Raw genomic sequence first — 17812 nt, 5'->3', positions numbered from 1 at the left:
ACTTAGTTTCTGTAAACTAAGTTTTAATTTATATTAATTTTGATCAAAATACCTTTTGTTGCCTGCTTGCACACTTGTCGTTTCCCACGAATAAAAATACGTGCGGCTGCGCGCACCAAAGTCAATGACTGACCAGCTCAGCTGGTCACGGTGGGCCAAATTCAGAAAATTTAAATCTTTTGTGGAGGGCAATAATCTTCTGTGTATGTTTCTTTTTGTTAAATATATATATATAAAGATATATATATATATAATTATTAACAAAAATTTTAGGTGGATAGAACTCCACGCTGAGGGTATCTTCTTGAAAATGTGGGCCGGAAAAAGATGGAGCTGGCAATGTGGCCGCTTTTTATACGCCCACATTCCAGTGTTCTTAGTTTCGGCGTTTCGCTCTCAGCGAAGCTTCGGACAGCGGGATGCTAGTGAGCGTATTTCTCCCACTGTCTCCGACGAGCGAGCACAGCGTAAGCTTAGCGTAAGCTTAGCGAAAGCTCGATCGCTAAAGCTCCGCTCTCTGTCTCTCTCTTGCATTGCATTGCAGCGCAGGCGACAATGTTGTCGCAAACGATATGCGCTGCAATTTGCAATCTTAGAGATTCGCAACCATTACACCACCCGATAATATACAACGTTAGACAGTATATTAGCGGGAATCAGCTTCTAATATCTTTGGCATGGTAAGTACCGACTTCTTGGCCTTGCAGGTTCTCAAGCAGATAGTAACAATTTCCTAACTTTTTCTTGACTCGGCATTTTAGAAATTGTGGTCCTAGTTTGGCATTAATATTTTGCGAAAATTTACTCAAAGCAAAATTTCTTCTAAAGACTTCTTGTCCTTCTTTGAAAGTAACCGATTTAGCTCTGAGATTATATTGGCCTGCGTTTCGTTCATGGGCTCGACGGATATTGATCTGGATATCGTGTCTCAATAGAGCCAGATTGTCGGATCTAGAGATCGGGATTATTGGCTCTTGGAGCAAATGCAAATCTTTTAATAATTTATAGTCCGCTCCGTGTGTTATCATATCGAGTCCAAAAAGTGCTCGGTATGGCGAACAGTTTAGCGATTGATGCAGTCCTGAGCGTAACGCACATGAAATGCTCGTGAGATGAACATCCCATTCAGTTTGATCGTTCTGCAAGTATGAACGAATCGCTGCTAGCAAAGATCGGTTTACACGTTCGGCCGCGTTGCTCTGTGGTGAGTAAAGAGCGGTGTATACGTGTTTGATGCCTAATTCCGTCAAAAAGGCGTTAAATTCTTTTGACTTGAACTGAGTGCCATTATCACTAACGATAGTTTCAGGGACCCCAAAACTATGAAATATGTGCTTTAGCAGATACTCTTGAATCTTTGCAGACGTGAACTTCTTTAATGGACATAGCCAATGGTACTTGCTAAAATGGTCCAAAACTATAAGCAACCCTATATGACCTTGTTTACTACGAGGATATGGTCCAAGAAGGTCAATGTAAAGTTTTTGAAACGGCCTATATGAAGGGATATGATCACCCATTGGGGGTTTCAATGTATAATTAGGGGCTTTGTTTTCTTTACAAGTATCGCATGAACGAATATACTCTCTCACATCTTTTGCTAGACCTGGCCAAAAGAGATGCCTACGTAGCTTTTCTATGGTCTTTTGCATTCCGGCATGGGCTGAAGTACAACTATTATGGGCTTGTTTAAGAGCACTTGCTCGAAGGCTCTCGGGGACCCATAGCTTCCAAGATAGTTTTTCTTGTTCTTGCTGACCATTTGCATGTTCGGTGCGAACATATAAAAAGTTTCCAACCAATTTCAGATCGGGAAATCGAGACTTTTGCTCGGAATATTTCTTTATGAGCTCTAAATAAGAATCTTCTGAAAAAGCATTTGATGTGAGGTCTATAATCGGGTTCATATCAAGTTCTAATATTTCATTTTCGCTTAATCGAGATAATGCATCTGGGACTACATGGTCTTTACCTTTTCGATGACTAAAAGTAAATTTAAACTGCTGTAAACGGAAAATCCAGCGAGCTAGTCTACCAGAGATATTCTGCTGCCGCATAAGCCAAAGCAAGCTAGAATGATCGGTAACCACTTCGAATTCTTGCAGTTCTAAATAGCATCGAAACTTCTCAATTGGGAGTATCACGGCGAGACACTCGCGCTCGGTAACACTATAATTGCGTTGGGAGCGATTTAATTTCTTCGACATAAATGCGATTGGCTTTTCATCATTTGTATCTGAGAGTTGCACAAGCACGGCACCAATACCAAAATCGCTGGCATCGCAATGTAAATAAAATTTTTTGCTAAAATCTGGATTTGTTAAAATGGGAGCAGTAGTCAATACTTTCTTTAACTTATCCATAGCCATTTGTGCTTCGGGAGGCCATACAAATTTTGACTTTGTTGAGAGTACGTCAGTAATTGGACAAGTAAGATCTGCGAAGTTATGTATAAATCGTCTGTACCACCCACACACTCCTAGAAATCCACGAACTTGCTTTAAGTTTTTGGGCGGTGGCCAATTAATTATACAAGATACTTTGGATTGATCTGGGCTAATACCTCCACTTCCAATTACATAGCCTAAATAATTAATGCTTGTAACGCAAAAGTGACTTTTATCTATGTTCAGAGTTAGATTCGCTTTTCGAAATTGATCTGCTAGACGGACTAAAATTGATAAATGAGATGGAAAATCTTCTGAGACGACACAAAGGTCATCCAGGTATCCAAACACACAATGCCTCAGGTCTGGTGGAATAAGCTGGTCCATTAAACGACACATTGTGGAGGGGGCATTGCATAAACCAAAGGGCATAACTTTAAACTGGTATAAAGGGCGGCCTGGGACTGTGAATGCAGTCAAATGCTTAGACTCCTCAGTGAGTTTAATTTGCCAAAAAGCATCCTTTAAATCTAATTTTGAAATAAGATTAGCTTTAGGTAATCGCGAAAATATCCCATCAATGCTGGGCAAAGGATACGCGTCCTTTTTAGTAGCATCATTTAGTCTGCGAGCATCTAAACATAAGCGAACTTTATTAGGTTTTACTACGAGGCGCATAGGTGAACTCCAAGGGCTAACAGAAGGTTCAATCACATCCAACTGAAGCATTCGATCAATTTCTTGATATAACAGCTTTTCTACAGCGGGACTGACTGGATAGAATCTTTGTTTCACTGGCTTTGCGTCTCCAATATCTATGTGGTGCTCTATAAGTGTTGTACGCCCCAAACTATGAGATGCATTTGGAAATAATCCTTTTACTAGCTCTAGTTGTTGAATCTCTGTCTTCGTTAAAGGATATGATTGTTCGTGGGAATCATGCTTGCTTGTATCAGCTATCTCTATAGCGTTAATAATGTTTGGTGCAAGGCGAAAGGATTTCCAGAAATCGTGTCCTAAAATGAGATTCTGCTTTATGCTGGGAATAATATATAATGTCATTGGCTTGGTGACAGAGTTATATGTCAGTTCTACGTCTAAATATCCAATAATGGTTTGACTTTCTCCTCCTGCTGTTTTTGCTTTCGATTTTATAGGCTTAAACTCGGACAACTTCGAAAAATCTTGTGTTGCTAATTTCGAACCTATACAACTAATATTCGCTCCAGTATCTAACAGACCAAGTTCTGTATAAGTTAAGAACGAAACTTCAGCATAGCTACGAAGGTCGGTTCCATTATTGAAAATCGTAGATATTTGCAAATTCCGGTTTTTCTTAACCTCTGTATAATATGTCTTTAATCTTTGAGTTCGCTTTCTAATAGCAGGCGGGTTATCTTGAAATATTCGATTTCGAACTTCTACATAATTTTGTAAGCGTTCTTCGTAGGGACGAAAACGAAGTGCAGACGTATTCGAGTGCAAGTTTTGCAACTCGGGTGTATCTGTATCTGTGCTTTTGGGTTCTACATTTTCGTGGGCATCCGGCTGTTGATGGATGCCTTCTGCCGGTTTTCCGACTGTCTCTGTAGGCAGACTTTGCACTGTGGCTTATATACATTGGGCTGTCCACAACCGTAGCAGAAAATGCGACGTTCAGATAGACAGTTTTCCCAGATATGGCCTATTTCTTCGCAATTCCAGCAACGAAGTTTCTGATGAGAGGCGCGTATAGCTGCAAGCTCTGCATCTAGTGAATCGCCTTCTACATCATCAGCTATTTCTTCGACAGCATAAACTTGTCTACGCTGTACTACTGGCTTTGCCTGATTAAAACGACAACTAGTCTCATACGCTAAGTTTTCGCTCATTTGAACTAAACGGCGTAAGTGTCCTACCGAGTGAACTGGCTGATATAATAGCTTCCCGCGTATTTCAGGGAGTAAGTTATTCTTTAAAATTTCCATTAATTCTTCTTCTGCTACCTTGAGTGAAGATTTATCTATAAGAGAGGCTACCGATTCATAAAAAGTTGAAAAAGACTCTCCTGGTTTTTGCTTTCGAGCTCTGATCATCTCCATCTTCATAAAGCTTGACCGATAATCATCGTACTGTTGACGAAGGGATGCACAGAGGTCAGACCAAATAATATGATCAACTTGTTTGTGGTATCTCCAATACCATGATCGAGCCTTTCCAGTAAATAACACATGCATATTCTTGCACATGCCTGTGAAATCACTATCTAAGGTCTCATCTGTTAACGATTTAACGCGATAGATAAATTCATTAACCCCTAATCCATCTGATGAACCATCAAATTGAACTCCCCACTTTTGCATAATGTCAACGATCCTTCGACTATTCAAGGAGCAAGCGCCTATTGATGGGGACTCGCGACTGTTCGCTACCGGCAATGATTCGATTGGCGAAGGGCGATTGTTTATGGCTAACGAGGACATGACCCTAGTGACTGTTTCTTCAATCATGTTCTGTATAACATTGTAGTCCGGTTGCTGCGATCTTTGAGGATTCGCACCACGGAATGGTCGAGTTGCTCTGGGTCGTCCCCTAGTAGTTCTGGGTCGCGCAGCTTCAGCCTGACTCGGGCTTTGACTCGCATCTAAAGCTGATGACTGTGCGCCACTAGCATTCAACAAAGCAGCTTCTTGTACATTAGCTGTATTGTTGGCCTCTGCTAGTGCTAAAGTTCTGGCAAGATTTCTGGTTGTAACTCGACGAGTTACTGGAGCTGGTGGCGGAGCTGTCTCGTGCCTCCGAGAGGGTGAGCAATTGCCTACTACTAGCTTCATTTGCTGCTTATCTATTGGTGTCTGGCAAGTATAACAGATGGTATTTTCTGTTAACCACGCTTCTACGCAGTTTTTATGAAAAATGTGCTGACACGCTAATAAATAGCAAGGATATGTATCATCCATTTCTGTCGCACATAGTGCGCATTTATTTTCTGTACTACCTACAGATGCGACGTGCGGCGGTGTATTTATAACTGGCATAATTACTAAAAAGTGTTGTTAAGCTTGACTATAAATGGCATAGAGAGAGAAAATCGAGGTATTCTTATTAGTTCTAACTGTTCCGAATTGTTTCATTTTGGGCTATTGAAACTAAATCTAGCAGGTATTTACAAATTTATTATCGCTACCATCAAAAACTATACTATTCGGCAAGGGAATGCACAGGCAGCATATCTCCGAGTTCCAGACAATAGTACACTTAAAGACGCAACGACAACAACTTATCAACACACAACTAGCATTGCTTAAGGCTTCTACCATTCTTCATTTAAGTAAAGAATACCCTCCAGGGATAATCAGTATTGGTATCCTAGCCGAATACACAATATTCTGGAATTATTTAGAGAAGTTTTTCTAGAACTAGATTGAATTGTGGCTTCATCCACAGCAAACAAAAACGAGCTACAATTGTGAGGGAAGATGTTCTTTTCCAAAGCAGAGATGCTTTAATTCATTTAAAGTTGAAAGATTCTTCAAGGTGTCTCGGTCTGCGATCCAGGCTTGAATCCAGCAGCTTCGTAGTACCTATGAAAACAAATCTATTCCTCTCAGCAGTCGCTGTTGCGATAGCTAGACCAACCCAGTCTAAGTCTATTTCAGCAATACAGGCTACTGAGACAACTAATATTCTCACAAAAGGGGGTGTTTTGTATGACTACTACTCCATATAGAAGAAGTGGCCATACAAGAAAACTTTGGTTCACTGAAAGCGTATCAACTCACAGTGCCTCACAAACAATTTCGGTTCACTGAAAGCTAATGAACTCACAGTGCCCCACAAACAATTTCGGTTCACTGAAAGCTAATGAACTCACAGTGCCCCACGTTGGGCGCCATAAAATTTATGTAATGTATCGATCTTATGTATGAATGCAGCGGGCGTTAACTTCTCTCTTCGAATTTCAGGCCCCACGTTGGGCGCCATAAAATTTATGTAATGTATCGATCTTATGTATGAATGCAGCGGGCGTTAACTTCTTTAATGGACATAGCCAATGGTACTTGCTAAAATGGTCCAAAACTATAAGCAACCCTATATGACCTTGTTTACTACGAGGATATGGTCCAAGAAGGTCAATGTAAAGTCTTTGAAACGGCCTATATGAAGGGATATGATCACCCATTGGGGGTTTCAATGTATAATTAGGGGCTTTGCTTTCTTTACAAGTATCGCATGAACGAATATACTCCCTCACATCTTTTGCTAGACCTGGCCAAAAGAGATGCCTACGTAGCTTTTCTATGGTCTTTTGCATTCCGGCATGGGCTGAAGTACAACTATTATGGGCTTGTTTAAGAGCACTTGCTCGAAGGCTCTCGGGGACCCATAGCTTCCAAGATAGTTTTTCTTGTTCTTGCTGACCATTTGCATGTTCGGTGCGAACATATAAAAAGTTTCCAACCAATTTCAGATCGGGAAATCGAGACTTTTGCTCGGAATATTTCTTTATGAGCTCTAAATAAGAATCTTCTGAAAAAGAATTTGATGTGAGGTCTATAATCGGGTTCATATCAAGTTCTAATATTTCATTTTCGCTTAATCGAGATAATGCATCTGGGACTACATGGTCTTTACCTTTTCGATGACTAAAAGTGAATTTAAACTGCTGTAAACGGAAAATCCAGCGAGCTAGTCTACCAGAGATATTCTGCTGCCGCATAAGCCAAAGCAAGCTAGAATGATCGGTAACCACTTCGAATTCTTGCAGTTCTAAATAGCATCGAAACTTCTCAATTGCGAGTATCACTGCGAGACACTCGCGCTCGGTAACACTATAATTGCGTTGAGAGCGATTTAATTTCTTCGACATAAATGCGATTGGCTTTTCGTCATTTGTATCTGAGAGTTGCACAAGCACGGCACCAATACCAAAATCGCTGGCATCGCAATGTAAATAAAATTTTTTTCTAAAATCTGGATTTGTTAAAATGGGAGCAGTAGTCAATACTTTCTTTAACCTATCCATAGCCATTTGTGCTTCGGGAGGCCAGACAAATTTTGACTTTCTAGAGAGTACGTCAGTAATTGGACAAGTAAGATCTGCGAAGTTATGTATAAATCGTCTGTACCACCCACACACTCCTAGAAATCCACGAACTTGCTTTAAGTTCTTGGGCGGTGGCCAATTAATTATACAAGATACTTTGGATTGATCTGGGCTAATACCTCCACTTCCAATTACATAGCCTAAATAATTAATGCTTGTAACGCAAAAGTGACTTTTATCTATGTTCAGAGTTAGATTCGCTTTTCGAAATTGATCTGCTAGACGGACTAAAATTGATAAATGAGATGGAAAATCTTCTGAGACGACACAAAGGTCATCCAGGTATCCAAACACACAATGCCTCAGGTCTGGTGGAATAAGCTGGTCCATTAAACGACACATTGTGGAGGGGGCATTGCATAAACCAAAGGGCATAACTTTAAACTGGTATAAAGGGCGGCCTGGGACTGTGAATGCAGTCAAATGCTTAGACTCCTCAGTGAGTTTAATTTGCCAAAAAGCATCCTTTAAATCTAATTTTGAAATAAGATTAGCTTTAGGTAATCGCGAAAATATCCCATCAATGCTGGGCAAAGGATACGCGTCCTTTTTAGTAGCATCATTTAGTCTGCGAGCATCTAAACATAAGCGAACTTTATTAGGTTTTACTACGAGGCGCATAGGTGAACTCCAAGGGCTAACAGAAGGTTCAATCACATCCAACTGAAGCATTCGATCAATTTCTTGATATAACAGCTTTTCTACAGCGGGACTGACTGGATAGAATCTTTGTTTCACTGGCTTTGCGTCTCCAATATCTATGTGGTGCTCTATAAGTGTTGTACGCCCCAAACTATGAGATGCATTTGGAAATAATCCTTTTACTAGCTCTAGTTGTTGAATCTCTGTCTTCGTTAAAGGATATGATTGTTCGTGGGAATCATGCTTGCTTGTATCAGCTATCTCTATAGCGTTAATAATGTTTGGTGCAAGGCGAAAGGATTTCCAGAAATCGTGTCCTAAAATGAGATTCTGCTTTATGCTGGGAATAATATATAATGTCATTGGCTTGGTGACAGAGTTATATGTCAGTTCTACGTCTAAATATCCAATAATGGTTTGACTTTCTCCTCCTGCTGTTTTTGCTTTCGATTTTATAGGCTTAAACTCGGACAACTTCGAAAAATCTTGTGTTGCTAATTTCGAACCTATACAACTAATATTCGCTCCAGTATCTAACAGACCAAGTTCTGTATAAGTTAAGAACGAAACTTCAGCATAGCTACGAAGGTCGGTTCCATTATTGAAAATCGTAGATATTTGCAAATTCCGGTTTTTCTTAACCTCTGTATAATATGTCTTTAATCTTTGAGTTCGCTTTCTAATAGCAGGCGGGTTATCTTGAAATATTCGATTTCGAACTTCTACATAATTTTGTAAGCGTTCTTCGTAGGGACGAAAACGAAGTGCAGACGTATTCGAGTGCAAGTTTTGCAACTCGGGTGTATCTGTATCTGTGCTTTTGGGTTCTACATTTTCGTGGGCATCCGGCTGTTGATGGATGCCTTCTGCCGGTTTTCCGACTGTCTCTGTAGGCAGACTTTGCACTGTGGCTTATATACATTGGGCTGTCCACAACCGTAGCAGAAAATGCGACGTTCAGATAGACAGTTTTCCCAGATATGGCCTATTTCTTCGCAATTCCAGCAACGAAGTTTCTGATGAGAGGCGCGTATAGCTGCAAGCTCTGCATCTAGTGAATCGCCTTCTACATCATCAGCTATTTCTTCGACAGCATAAACTTGTCTACGCTGTACTACTGGCTTTGCCTGATTAAAACGACAACTAGTCTCATACGCTAAGTTTTCGCTCATTTGAACTAAACGGCGTAAGTGTCCTACCGAGTGAACTGGCTGATATAATAGCTTCCCGCGTATTTCAGGGAGTAAGTTATTCTTTAAAATTTCCATTAATTCTTCTTCTGCTACCTTGAGTGAAGATTTATCTATAAGAGAGGCTACCGATTCATAAAAAGTTGAAAAAGACTCTCCTGGTTTTTGCTTTCGAGCTCTGATCATCTCCATCTTCATAAAGCTTGACCGATAATCATCGTACTGTTGACGAAGGGATGCACAGAGGTCAGACCAAATAATATGATCAACTTGTTTGTGGTATCTCCAATACCATGATCGAGCCTTTCCAGTAAATAACACATGCATATTCTTGCACATGCCTGTGAAATCACTATCTAAGGTCTCATCTGTTAACGATTTAACGCGATAGATAAATTCATTAACCCCTAATCCATCTGATGAACCATCAAATTGAACTCCCCACTTTTGCATAATGTCAACGATCCTTCGACTATTCAAGGAGCAAGCGCCTATTGATGGGGACTCGCGACTGTTCGCTACCGGCAATGATTCGATTGGCGAAGGGCGATTGTTTATGGCTAACGAGGACATGACCCTAGTGACTGTTTCTTCAATCATGTTCTGTATAACATTGTAGTCCGGTTGCTGCGATCTTTGAGGATTCGCACCACGGAATGGTCGAGTTGCTCTGGGTCGTCCCCTAGTAGTTCTGGGTCGCGCAGCTTCAGCCTGACTCGGGCTTTGACTCGCATCTAAAGCTGATGACTGTGCGCCACTAGCATTCAACAAAGCAGCTTCTTGTACATTAGCTGTATTGTTGGCCTCTGCTAGTGCTAAAGTTCTGGCAAGATTTCTGGTTGTAACTCGACGAGTTACTGGAGCTGGTGGCGGAGCTGTCTCGTGCCTCCGAGAGGGTGAGCAATTGCCTACTACTAGCTTCATTTGCTGCTTATCTATTGGTGTCTGGCAAGTATAACAGATGGTATTTTCTGTTAACCACGCTTCTACGCAGTTTTTATGAAAAATGTGCTGACACGCTAATAAATAGCAAGGATATGTATCATCCATTTCTGTCGCACATAGTGCGCATTTATTTTCTGTACTACCTACAGATGCGACGTGCGGCGGTGTATTTATAACTGGCATAATTACTAAAAAGTGTTGTTAAGCTTGACTATAAATGGCATAGAGAGAGAAAATCGAGGTATTCTTATTAGTTCTAACTGTTCCGAATTGTTTCATTTTGGGCTATTGAAACTAAATCTAGCAGGTATTTACAAATTTATTATCGCTACCATCAAAAACTATACTATTCGGCAAGGGAATGCACAGGCAGCATATCTCCGAGTTCCAGACAATAGTACACTTAAAGACGCAACGACAACAACTTATCAACACACAACTAGCATTGCTTAAGGCTTCTACCATTCTTCATTTAAGTAAAGAATACCCTCCAGGGATAATCAGTATTGGTATCCTAGCCGAATACACAATATTCTGGAATTATTTAGAGAAGTTTTTCTAGAACTAGATTGAATTGTGGCTTCATCCACAGCAAACAAAAACGAGCTACAATTGTGAGGGAAGATGTTCTTTTCCAAAGCAGAGATGCTTTAATTCATTTAAAGTTGAAAGATTCTTCAAGGTGTCTCGGTCTGCGATCCAGGCTTGAATCCAGCAGCTTCGTAGTACCTATGAAAACAAATCTATTCCTCTCAGCAGTCGCTGTTGCGATAGCTAGACCAACCCAGTCTAAGTCTATTTCAGCAATACAGGCTACTGAGACAACTAATATTCTCACAAAAGGGGGTGTTTTGTATGACTACTACTCCATATAGAAGAAGTGGCCATACAAGAAAACTTTGGTTCACTGAAAGCGTATCAACTCACAGTGCCTCACAAACAATTTCGGTTCACTGAAAGCTAATGAACTCACAGTGCCCCACAAACAATTTCGGTTCACTGAAAGCTAATGAACTCACAGTGCCCCACGTTGGGCGCCATAAAATTTATGTAATGTATCGATCTTATGTATGAATGCAGCGGGCGTTAACTTCTCTCTTCGAATTTCAGGCCCCCCGTTGGGCGCCATAAAATCTATGTAACGAGCGTACTCGAGTATGAAAGCGATCTTCGTCCATTCGCATGTTTACATATATACATATATACATATATACACATACATGTATACATACATACATACATCAACATACATCAACATACACAAGACGTGGATCGGGTAGTGGCGGGCGGAATCCTCTGGTTCCCTTAGCTCTGTCGGCGGTGGGGTGGGTCTTGCCAAACCGTCACCAATACACACAAACTTTAAAATTTTTAGGATTCCTATGCAACACAAACATTCGGACAACAAGAAAAACGAAACAAACACGGACAGTTAGAAAGACGCGGAAGCCGAGGTGGTGTTGGCTTCTCGCTGTCTTTACCCAAACCCAACCATGATCTTCAGCTTTAAATTGTTTATGAAGATCCCCTAATAAAGATTGCCTCGACTCTCTCTCTCTTCTATGCCAACGCTATACTCCTAGCCTACCATATTAATCCATCAAGGAAACTCAAAAAAATTCTAAAAGATACATTTATTCTTTAAATTACTCTAACTAGACTATTACATTTTCATGTACTCTTAATTACTGTCGCTTCATGTTCTTTAATTTATATTTATGTATGTGCATGTGTTTGGTATGTAGTTTGAGTGTATAATAAAATAAAAAAAACTACATAATATGAAAAAATTACAAATGTATAAAAAGGTTAGCAATATAGTAATAATAACATAATAATATAATAATATAATATTACAATAAAATATTAAAAGAATGTTTAAATCATATTTTAGACATTTGGGGAGTATTCGTTAATATATATTAATTTAAAAATTTAGTTTTAATTCATAGCTTTTATTTCATAGTTTTTATTTCTTAGTTTGTATTTCATTCTTTATTCAAAATTTTTTTCTTTTTTTTCTATTTTTTTCTTTATTTATTTATTTAGTTTTATTTCGTTATACATTTTGGGGACATGATAGGGAGGGGAAGACAAGGGTTAATTTAGCACTCACAGTTCTTTTTGTTGTATGTCCACCGCTGAAAGGCCTTTCGTTTGGTGACTGCTGCTGCTGCTATATGGAGGATGTGTGAACTATTGTGTATTATTTTAATGCATTATTATTATTTTAGTGGGGAATTATAGTATCATACTTTTCGGTCTTTTTTTTTTTTTTTTTTTTTTTATGTATTATATATATATAATTCTATATATGTATAATATTCATTATTGTCTATTAAATCAAGAATTTATTTAACCAATAAGCATTTAAAGTTCTTTTTTTTTTTTTTTTCGTGTACTTGCAGTTTTATGCTGCACGTTCACTTTTATCAAATTTGTCTTGGAAGCTTTTTTTTCATGTTTTTTTCTTCACATACACATTGCGCACACGTGCAAATATATATACATAATTTTCTCTAATTTTTGTTTCTTTTTAAACCGCACATATAATGATTTGTAATTTTTAGTTTATATATATATATATATATTTTTTTTTCACTAATATGTCGTCAATAATCCCTCGCCGTTCTGCGATCTGCTATACATTTTATTTCGGGTGCTATTTTTCGGGGCTCTTTTTTTTTCTTCGGTGGCTAATCTTTTTTTTTTTTCGGGGGCTACTTTAATATATAGCCCTAACCTCTGCACAGCGCATATGTGCATGTGGCCTTCTGCTGGCCGAGAGGTTAGGGTTATATTAAAGGCTGCAAAATACAAAAAACCAACTTAGTTTCTGTAAACTAAGTTTTAATTTATATTAATTTTGATCGAAATACCTTTTTTTGCCTGCTTGCACACTTGTTGTTTCCCACGAATAAAAATGCGTGCGGCTGCGCGCACCAAAGTCAATGACTGACTAGCTCAGCTGGTCACGGTGGGCCAAATTCAGAAAATTCCAATCTTTTGTGGAGGGCAATAATCTTTTGTGTATGTTTCTTTTTGTTAAATATATATATAAAGATAGATATATATATAATTATTAACAAAAATTTTAGCTGGATAGCACTCCACGCTGAGGGTATCTTCTTGAAAATGTGGGCCGGAAAAAGATGGAGCTGGCAATGTGGCCGCTTTTTATACGCCCACATTCCAGTGTTCTTGGTTTCAATGTTTCGCTCTCAGCGAAGCTTCGGACCGCGGGATGCTAGTGAGCGTATTTCTCCCACTGTCTCCGACGAGCGAGCACAGCGTAAGCTTAACGAAAGCTCGATCGCTAAAGCTCCGCTCTCTGTCTCTCTCGTGCATTGCATTGCAGCGCAGGCGACAATGTTGTCGCAAACGACATGCGCTGCAATTTGCAATATTACAAATTGGCAACCATTACATATTTTTATATATAGGTATATTCATAATTAATTTATTTTAAATTTTTGTGTGTCGAATAAAAGATTTTATACCACAAATATTAATTTATATATATATATATATATATATATATATATATATATATATATATATATATATATATATATATATATATATATATATATATATTTTTTTTTTTTTTTTTTTCCACTCTCTGGTCAAAAATTCGTGTAATATTTTACAAATTATATCACCCTGTTAAATTGATTGATAATATTAATAAGATATAATATACTATTCTACAATTTATTTAATAAATAATATAATTTAAATTTCTTTATGCCATAAAAATAAAAAAGTCTATAAACAAAATATTTTAGTTTGTTTGTACTATATTTTCTTTTATAACATATATTATTGTATTCTATAAATATATGTACATATATCATATATAAATAATTATTCATATTTATTATATTATTTTATATTTTAAAGCGTATTCAAATTTCGACTAAATAAATTTAGAATTTCTTATTAGTTTCTATGTTGTTTCTAGCTCTGGAGAAGCATATAGAAATTTGTTTGTTGTTTTTGCGCAGTCGCTTGTTAAAATAAGTGCATGTGATGTGCGTGTGTGCGTGTGCGTGCGTGTGTGTGTGTCGCATGGCATTTCCGCTTTGCAGTGCATCACAAAAGTATTTCGAATTAACAGTAGTAAATCAGACGGCGCTCGCTTGCGCCCCGCCTCCTCCTCCTGGCGGACAGACAGTGGGGACAGCGCAGAGAGAGCAGCGAATGGAGCACGGCAAATTGTTGGGTAAACAAATATCAAAATGATTCGTGCCGCAGTCGCTGTTGCTGGCTTTTGTACATTTGGTTGCATGTTGCACCAACGGCCGATGCCCCAGCCACACCCTGCCCAGCCCCGCCGCCTGTCTTTCCACTGTGCTTTGGCCCCGATGATAAATATGAATTTCTGTACGTCTGCCACGAATAAAGCATTTCGAACAGCAGCATGTCAGCAATGCACTTCCCCAGCCAAAACTATGACAGACGTCATTCAGGAAGTGACAAGTTGCTCGGCTTGCGCCCAACTCGAATAACGCGCGGTGCAGCGGCAACCGGCCACAGGCAACAGGCAACAGGTGGACATGTTGGACATGTTTTTCCCAGTTCGCATTTGAGAGGAAACAGACGGAACTATTGGCCAGGGAGTTGCTAGAAGTAGTTCAACTATATATAAATTTACTTTTGATTGAATTGCTGATTCATAAAAGCATTGCTCATAGGAGCGAAAATATGGAAAAATACAATATATATATTTTATTATATTTTGTATTTTTATAGTACTTTTTTAATTGACTTTTTAATTTTTTTTTTCTCATTGTTGCTTTCCCATTTAATTGCTCCTTCCTCATCTTTAGAACCTATCACTCTGTCTTTCTCTCTCTCTCTCTCTCTCTCTCTCTCTCTCTCTCTATCTTTCTCTCTCTCTCTCTATCTTTCTCTCTCTCTCTCTATCTTTCTCTCTCGAAAATAAAAGTCCCTTTCGGGGCTCTCTATTTCCCATTACATCTTTTGAATTGCATCCTTTCAGTATTTCGCTCTCATTTGAAGAGGTTTAGTAAAATTTTTTATCCATTATACTTTGATTAAATTGTCTTAATAGGCTTTTAAATTATCCCAATTTCCCCACGTGCCAAATTGTCTATAACAAATTGCCAAGTTGCCAAGCAAATACTTTTGGTCTGAATGTTTTCGACGCTTTTCTTTCCGGGTCAAGCATTCAGCGATGATCGGTTCAAGGCCTGTCAATGCTGGCGTCCCGACGTCACAAAGTGCACAACGGTGAATGTAGAGAAGAAAGGCGATTACTTTGAAGATGACATCGAAGACATCGCCAATAGCCTGATCAAGGTGATGATCCTCTGCCGCCTGCCGGCCTGGCAGGCGCGTCGCACCAAGGAGCCAATCAAACGCAGCTTCCGCCACTACGAGGAGTTCCGCTACAGGGTGGATCGGGTGCCGCACAAACGCTTCGGCAAGGAGAACTTTCTGCACGATCTGGTCACCGAGGCCGGCATGAACCGCATGGACAGCCAGCTGGCCTACGGCATCACGAAGCGCGCCTTCCGTGCTTACTACCATGGCACTGGGGAGGGCGGCAAGCAGCTGAAGTCTTTGGAGTCCCAGCTGCGCCATCGCTCCGAGTGCATTTGGCTGCACGCGTCCAAGCGTACGGCGGAGATTTTCGCAGTTTACGCGGGCCTCATGTACTGGGAGCAGAAGCAGTATGAGGAGTGCATCGAGTGCATCTACAAGACGCTCTACGATGAGCTGCAAACGCGCATAATCTACGAGGATCCCGAGGGGCGGGGCTGCACCTGTCTGCCGGCTGTCTCACAGGCCAGTATGGCGCCCAAGACCGCATATAAGTATTGGGACACGATCTCGGTCAATACGATCGCCAGCATGAAGAGCGTTAAGACGACAGAACTGTTTTTCAACAAGGAGGTGAATAGCGTCAGCAAATTGACCTCGCCCATCTCTCTGCACATGGAGTACACGATGATCTCCATGGAGCATATGATCAGCAAACTTGAGCAGGCGTCCAAAGGTTTCACCAGCTCCAAGACCTCGGATAAATCCCAACCCAACAGGCGGCCCCGGAAGAAGAAGAGGAAGGATACGAAATGCGCTTGCCACAAGCTGCAGTGCCTCCAGGACCGTCAGGCGCCTGTGATAACTGCCGAGAGCAGTCAGGGGCCGTACATTTGCCGCTGGATACCCTACAAGGAGGAGGATGAGGAGCTGCCCCATCACCATGTGCCCTGCCCGGTATCGGTTTGCCCGCCCTGCGAAAGCGAGCTTTCCTGCGACGACGAGTGCATTTGTACGTGCCAAATTTGCACTTGTCCTCCGGCGTACGGGGATGACATGGAGGAGGCGCATGGCGAGAAGCTATCGAAAAGTGGCCTGGAGGACTACGATACGGATTACTGCTACCTGGCACCGTTCCGCGACGGGCCCAGGGTTGAGAAGGAGGAGGCCTCCGTAGAGGAGGAGGAGGAGGAGGATCCCAACGCGTGCGTTTGCATGTGCGAATACAAGCGACGCGGCTGGCCGCATCTCTTCACCTATCTGGCACCGTTCAAGGACGTCAAACCCACGCCAGAACCAGAGCCGCCAGTGGAACCGGAAAAGCCCAGAATACCGCCTCCGGGTATTTCATTGGACGCCTATCGCTGCTGGAACGATCCCGTTGAGCCCAAGTCCATGCCAACCTCCCAGCCAAACAGTCCCTACATCACGCTGCTGAGCGCCTCAAAGCAGCCGCCCTTCAACATTGAGGTGACTGTGAAGACACAGCACTACCCGAAGGCCACCGGAAAGCCGCCCACGGGTGCGGCCCGATCCTCGATCACTATCAAGAGGAACACAGTTGCCCTCGAAAACCTTAATGCAGACATGAAGGCCGTGCCAAATGTGAAGCCCCAACAGCAAGCAGGCAAGGCGGCGGGTCCAGTGCGCCAACCAGCCAAGCCCCAGCCCAATTCGGTGCCGCCCAAAGCGCCAGCACCCGCCGCTCCCACGGCTACAGCACCGGCCAATGCTGAAGACGAAAAGCTAACGGAGGAGGATATTTTGGCCATGTTTGGCCTGAATAAGTAGCATCGTCCCATGATTCATTTGCAGATGTGCCCTTGTCCTCTCACGAGTCCTGTATCATTGTTTTAAAAGGCATAAATTTGGAATTTCCACATGCAATTTAAGCATTGCTTATTCATTATTTATTTATTTATTTATTTATTAATTTATTTATTTATTTATTTATTTATTTATTCATTTATTTATTTATTTATTTATTTATTTATTTATTTATTTGTTTATTTATTCAATTATTTATTTATTTATTTATTTATTTATTTATTAATTTTTTCAATTATTTATTTATTTATCTATTTTTTTCTTTCTTTATTTATTTAGGTATACTTAAGGCTTGTAGGAAATTGGAATGTAAGGTTCGTTTAGTTATCTATAAGCTTTCAGAATAAGGTTTTTAAATATGAATGGGAATACTGTGCAATGCTAAATGAGAAGAGTTCTCAGATAACTCTCAACTTGTACATCGTTCTCTGATCACATTGTTTATA

General features: G+C 40.4%; 1 protein-coding gene and 1 long non-coding RNA gene across 2 annotated transcripts in view; one reads left to right on the top strand and one right to left on the bottom strand.

Annotated features, from left to right (window-relative positions):
• Positions 1 to 13673, bottom strand: part of LOC149268770 (uncharacterized) — a 29866-nt gene extending 16193 nt beyond the window's left edge. Inside the window, exons 1-2 of the long non-coding RNA XR_016270550.1 lie at positions 13130 to 13673; positions 53 to 13057 (exon numbers count right to left, since the gene is read on the bottom strand). This is a non-coding gene — a long non-coding RNA (uncharacterized LOC149268770). The remainder of the gene's footprint in view (positions 1 to 52; positions 13058 to 13129) is intronic.
• Positions 13674 to 15186: 1513 nt separating this feature from the next.
• On the top strand, positions 15187 to 17496 carry LOC108617652 (uncharacterized). Its single transcript, XM_018013497.2, has one exon. It carries the CDS (start codon positions 15411 to 15413, stop codon positions 17328 to 17330), a length of 1920 nt encoding a protein of 639 aa, XP_017868986.1. The 5' UTR covers positions 15187 to 15410; the 3' UTR covers positions 17331 to 17496.
• The last annotated feature ends 316 nt before the right edge of the window (positions 17497 to 17812 follow it).

The sequence above is a fragment of the Drosophila arizonae genome, chromosome 5 (assembly GCF_054131065.1).
Source record: "Drosophila arizonae isolate 15081-1271.41 chromosome 5, UAZ_ARI_1.0, whole genome shotgun sequence".
NCBI lineage: Eukaryota > Metazoa > Arthropoda > Insecta > Diptera > Drosophilidae > Drosophila > Drosophila arizonae.
Note: the sequence above shows the minus strand (reverse complement) of the source record. Positions and strands in the feature narration are given on the sequence as shown.

Coding starts and splice junctions, on each gene's coding strand:
- LOC108617652 (XM_018013497.2), top strand. CDS start 15,411: ATGTTTTCGACGCTTTTCTTTCCGGGTCAAGCATTCAGCGATGATCGG.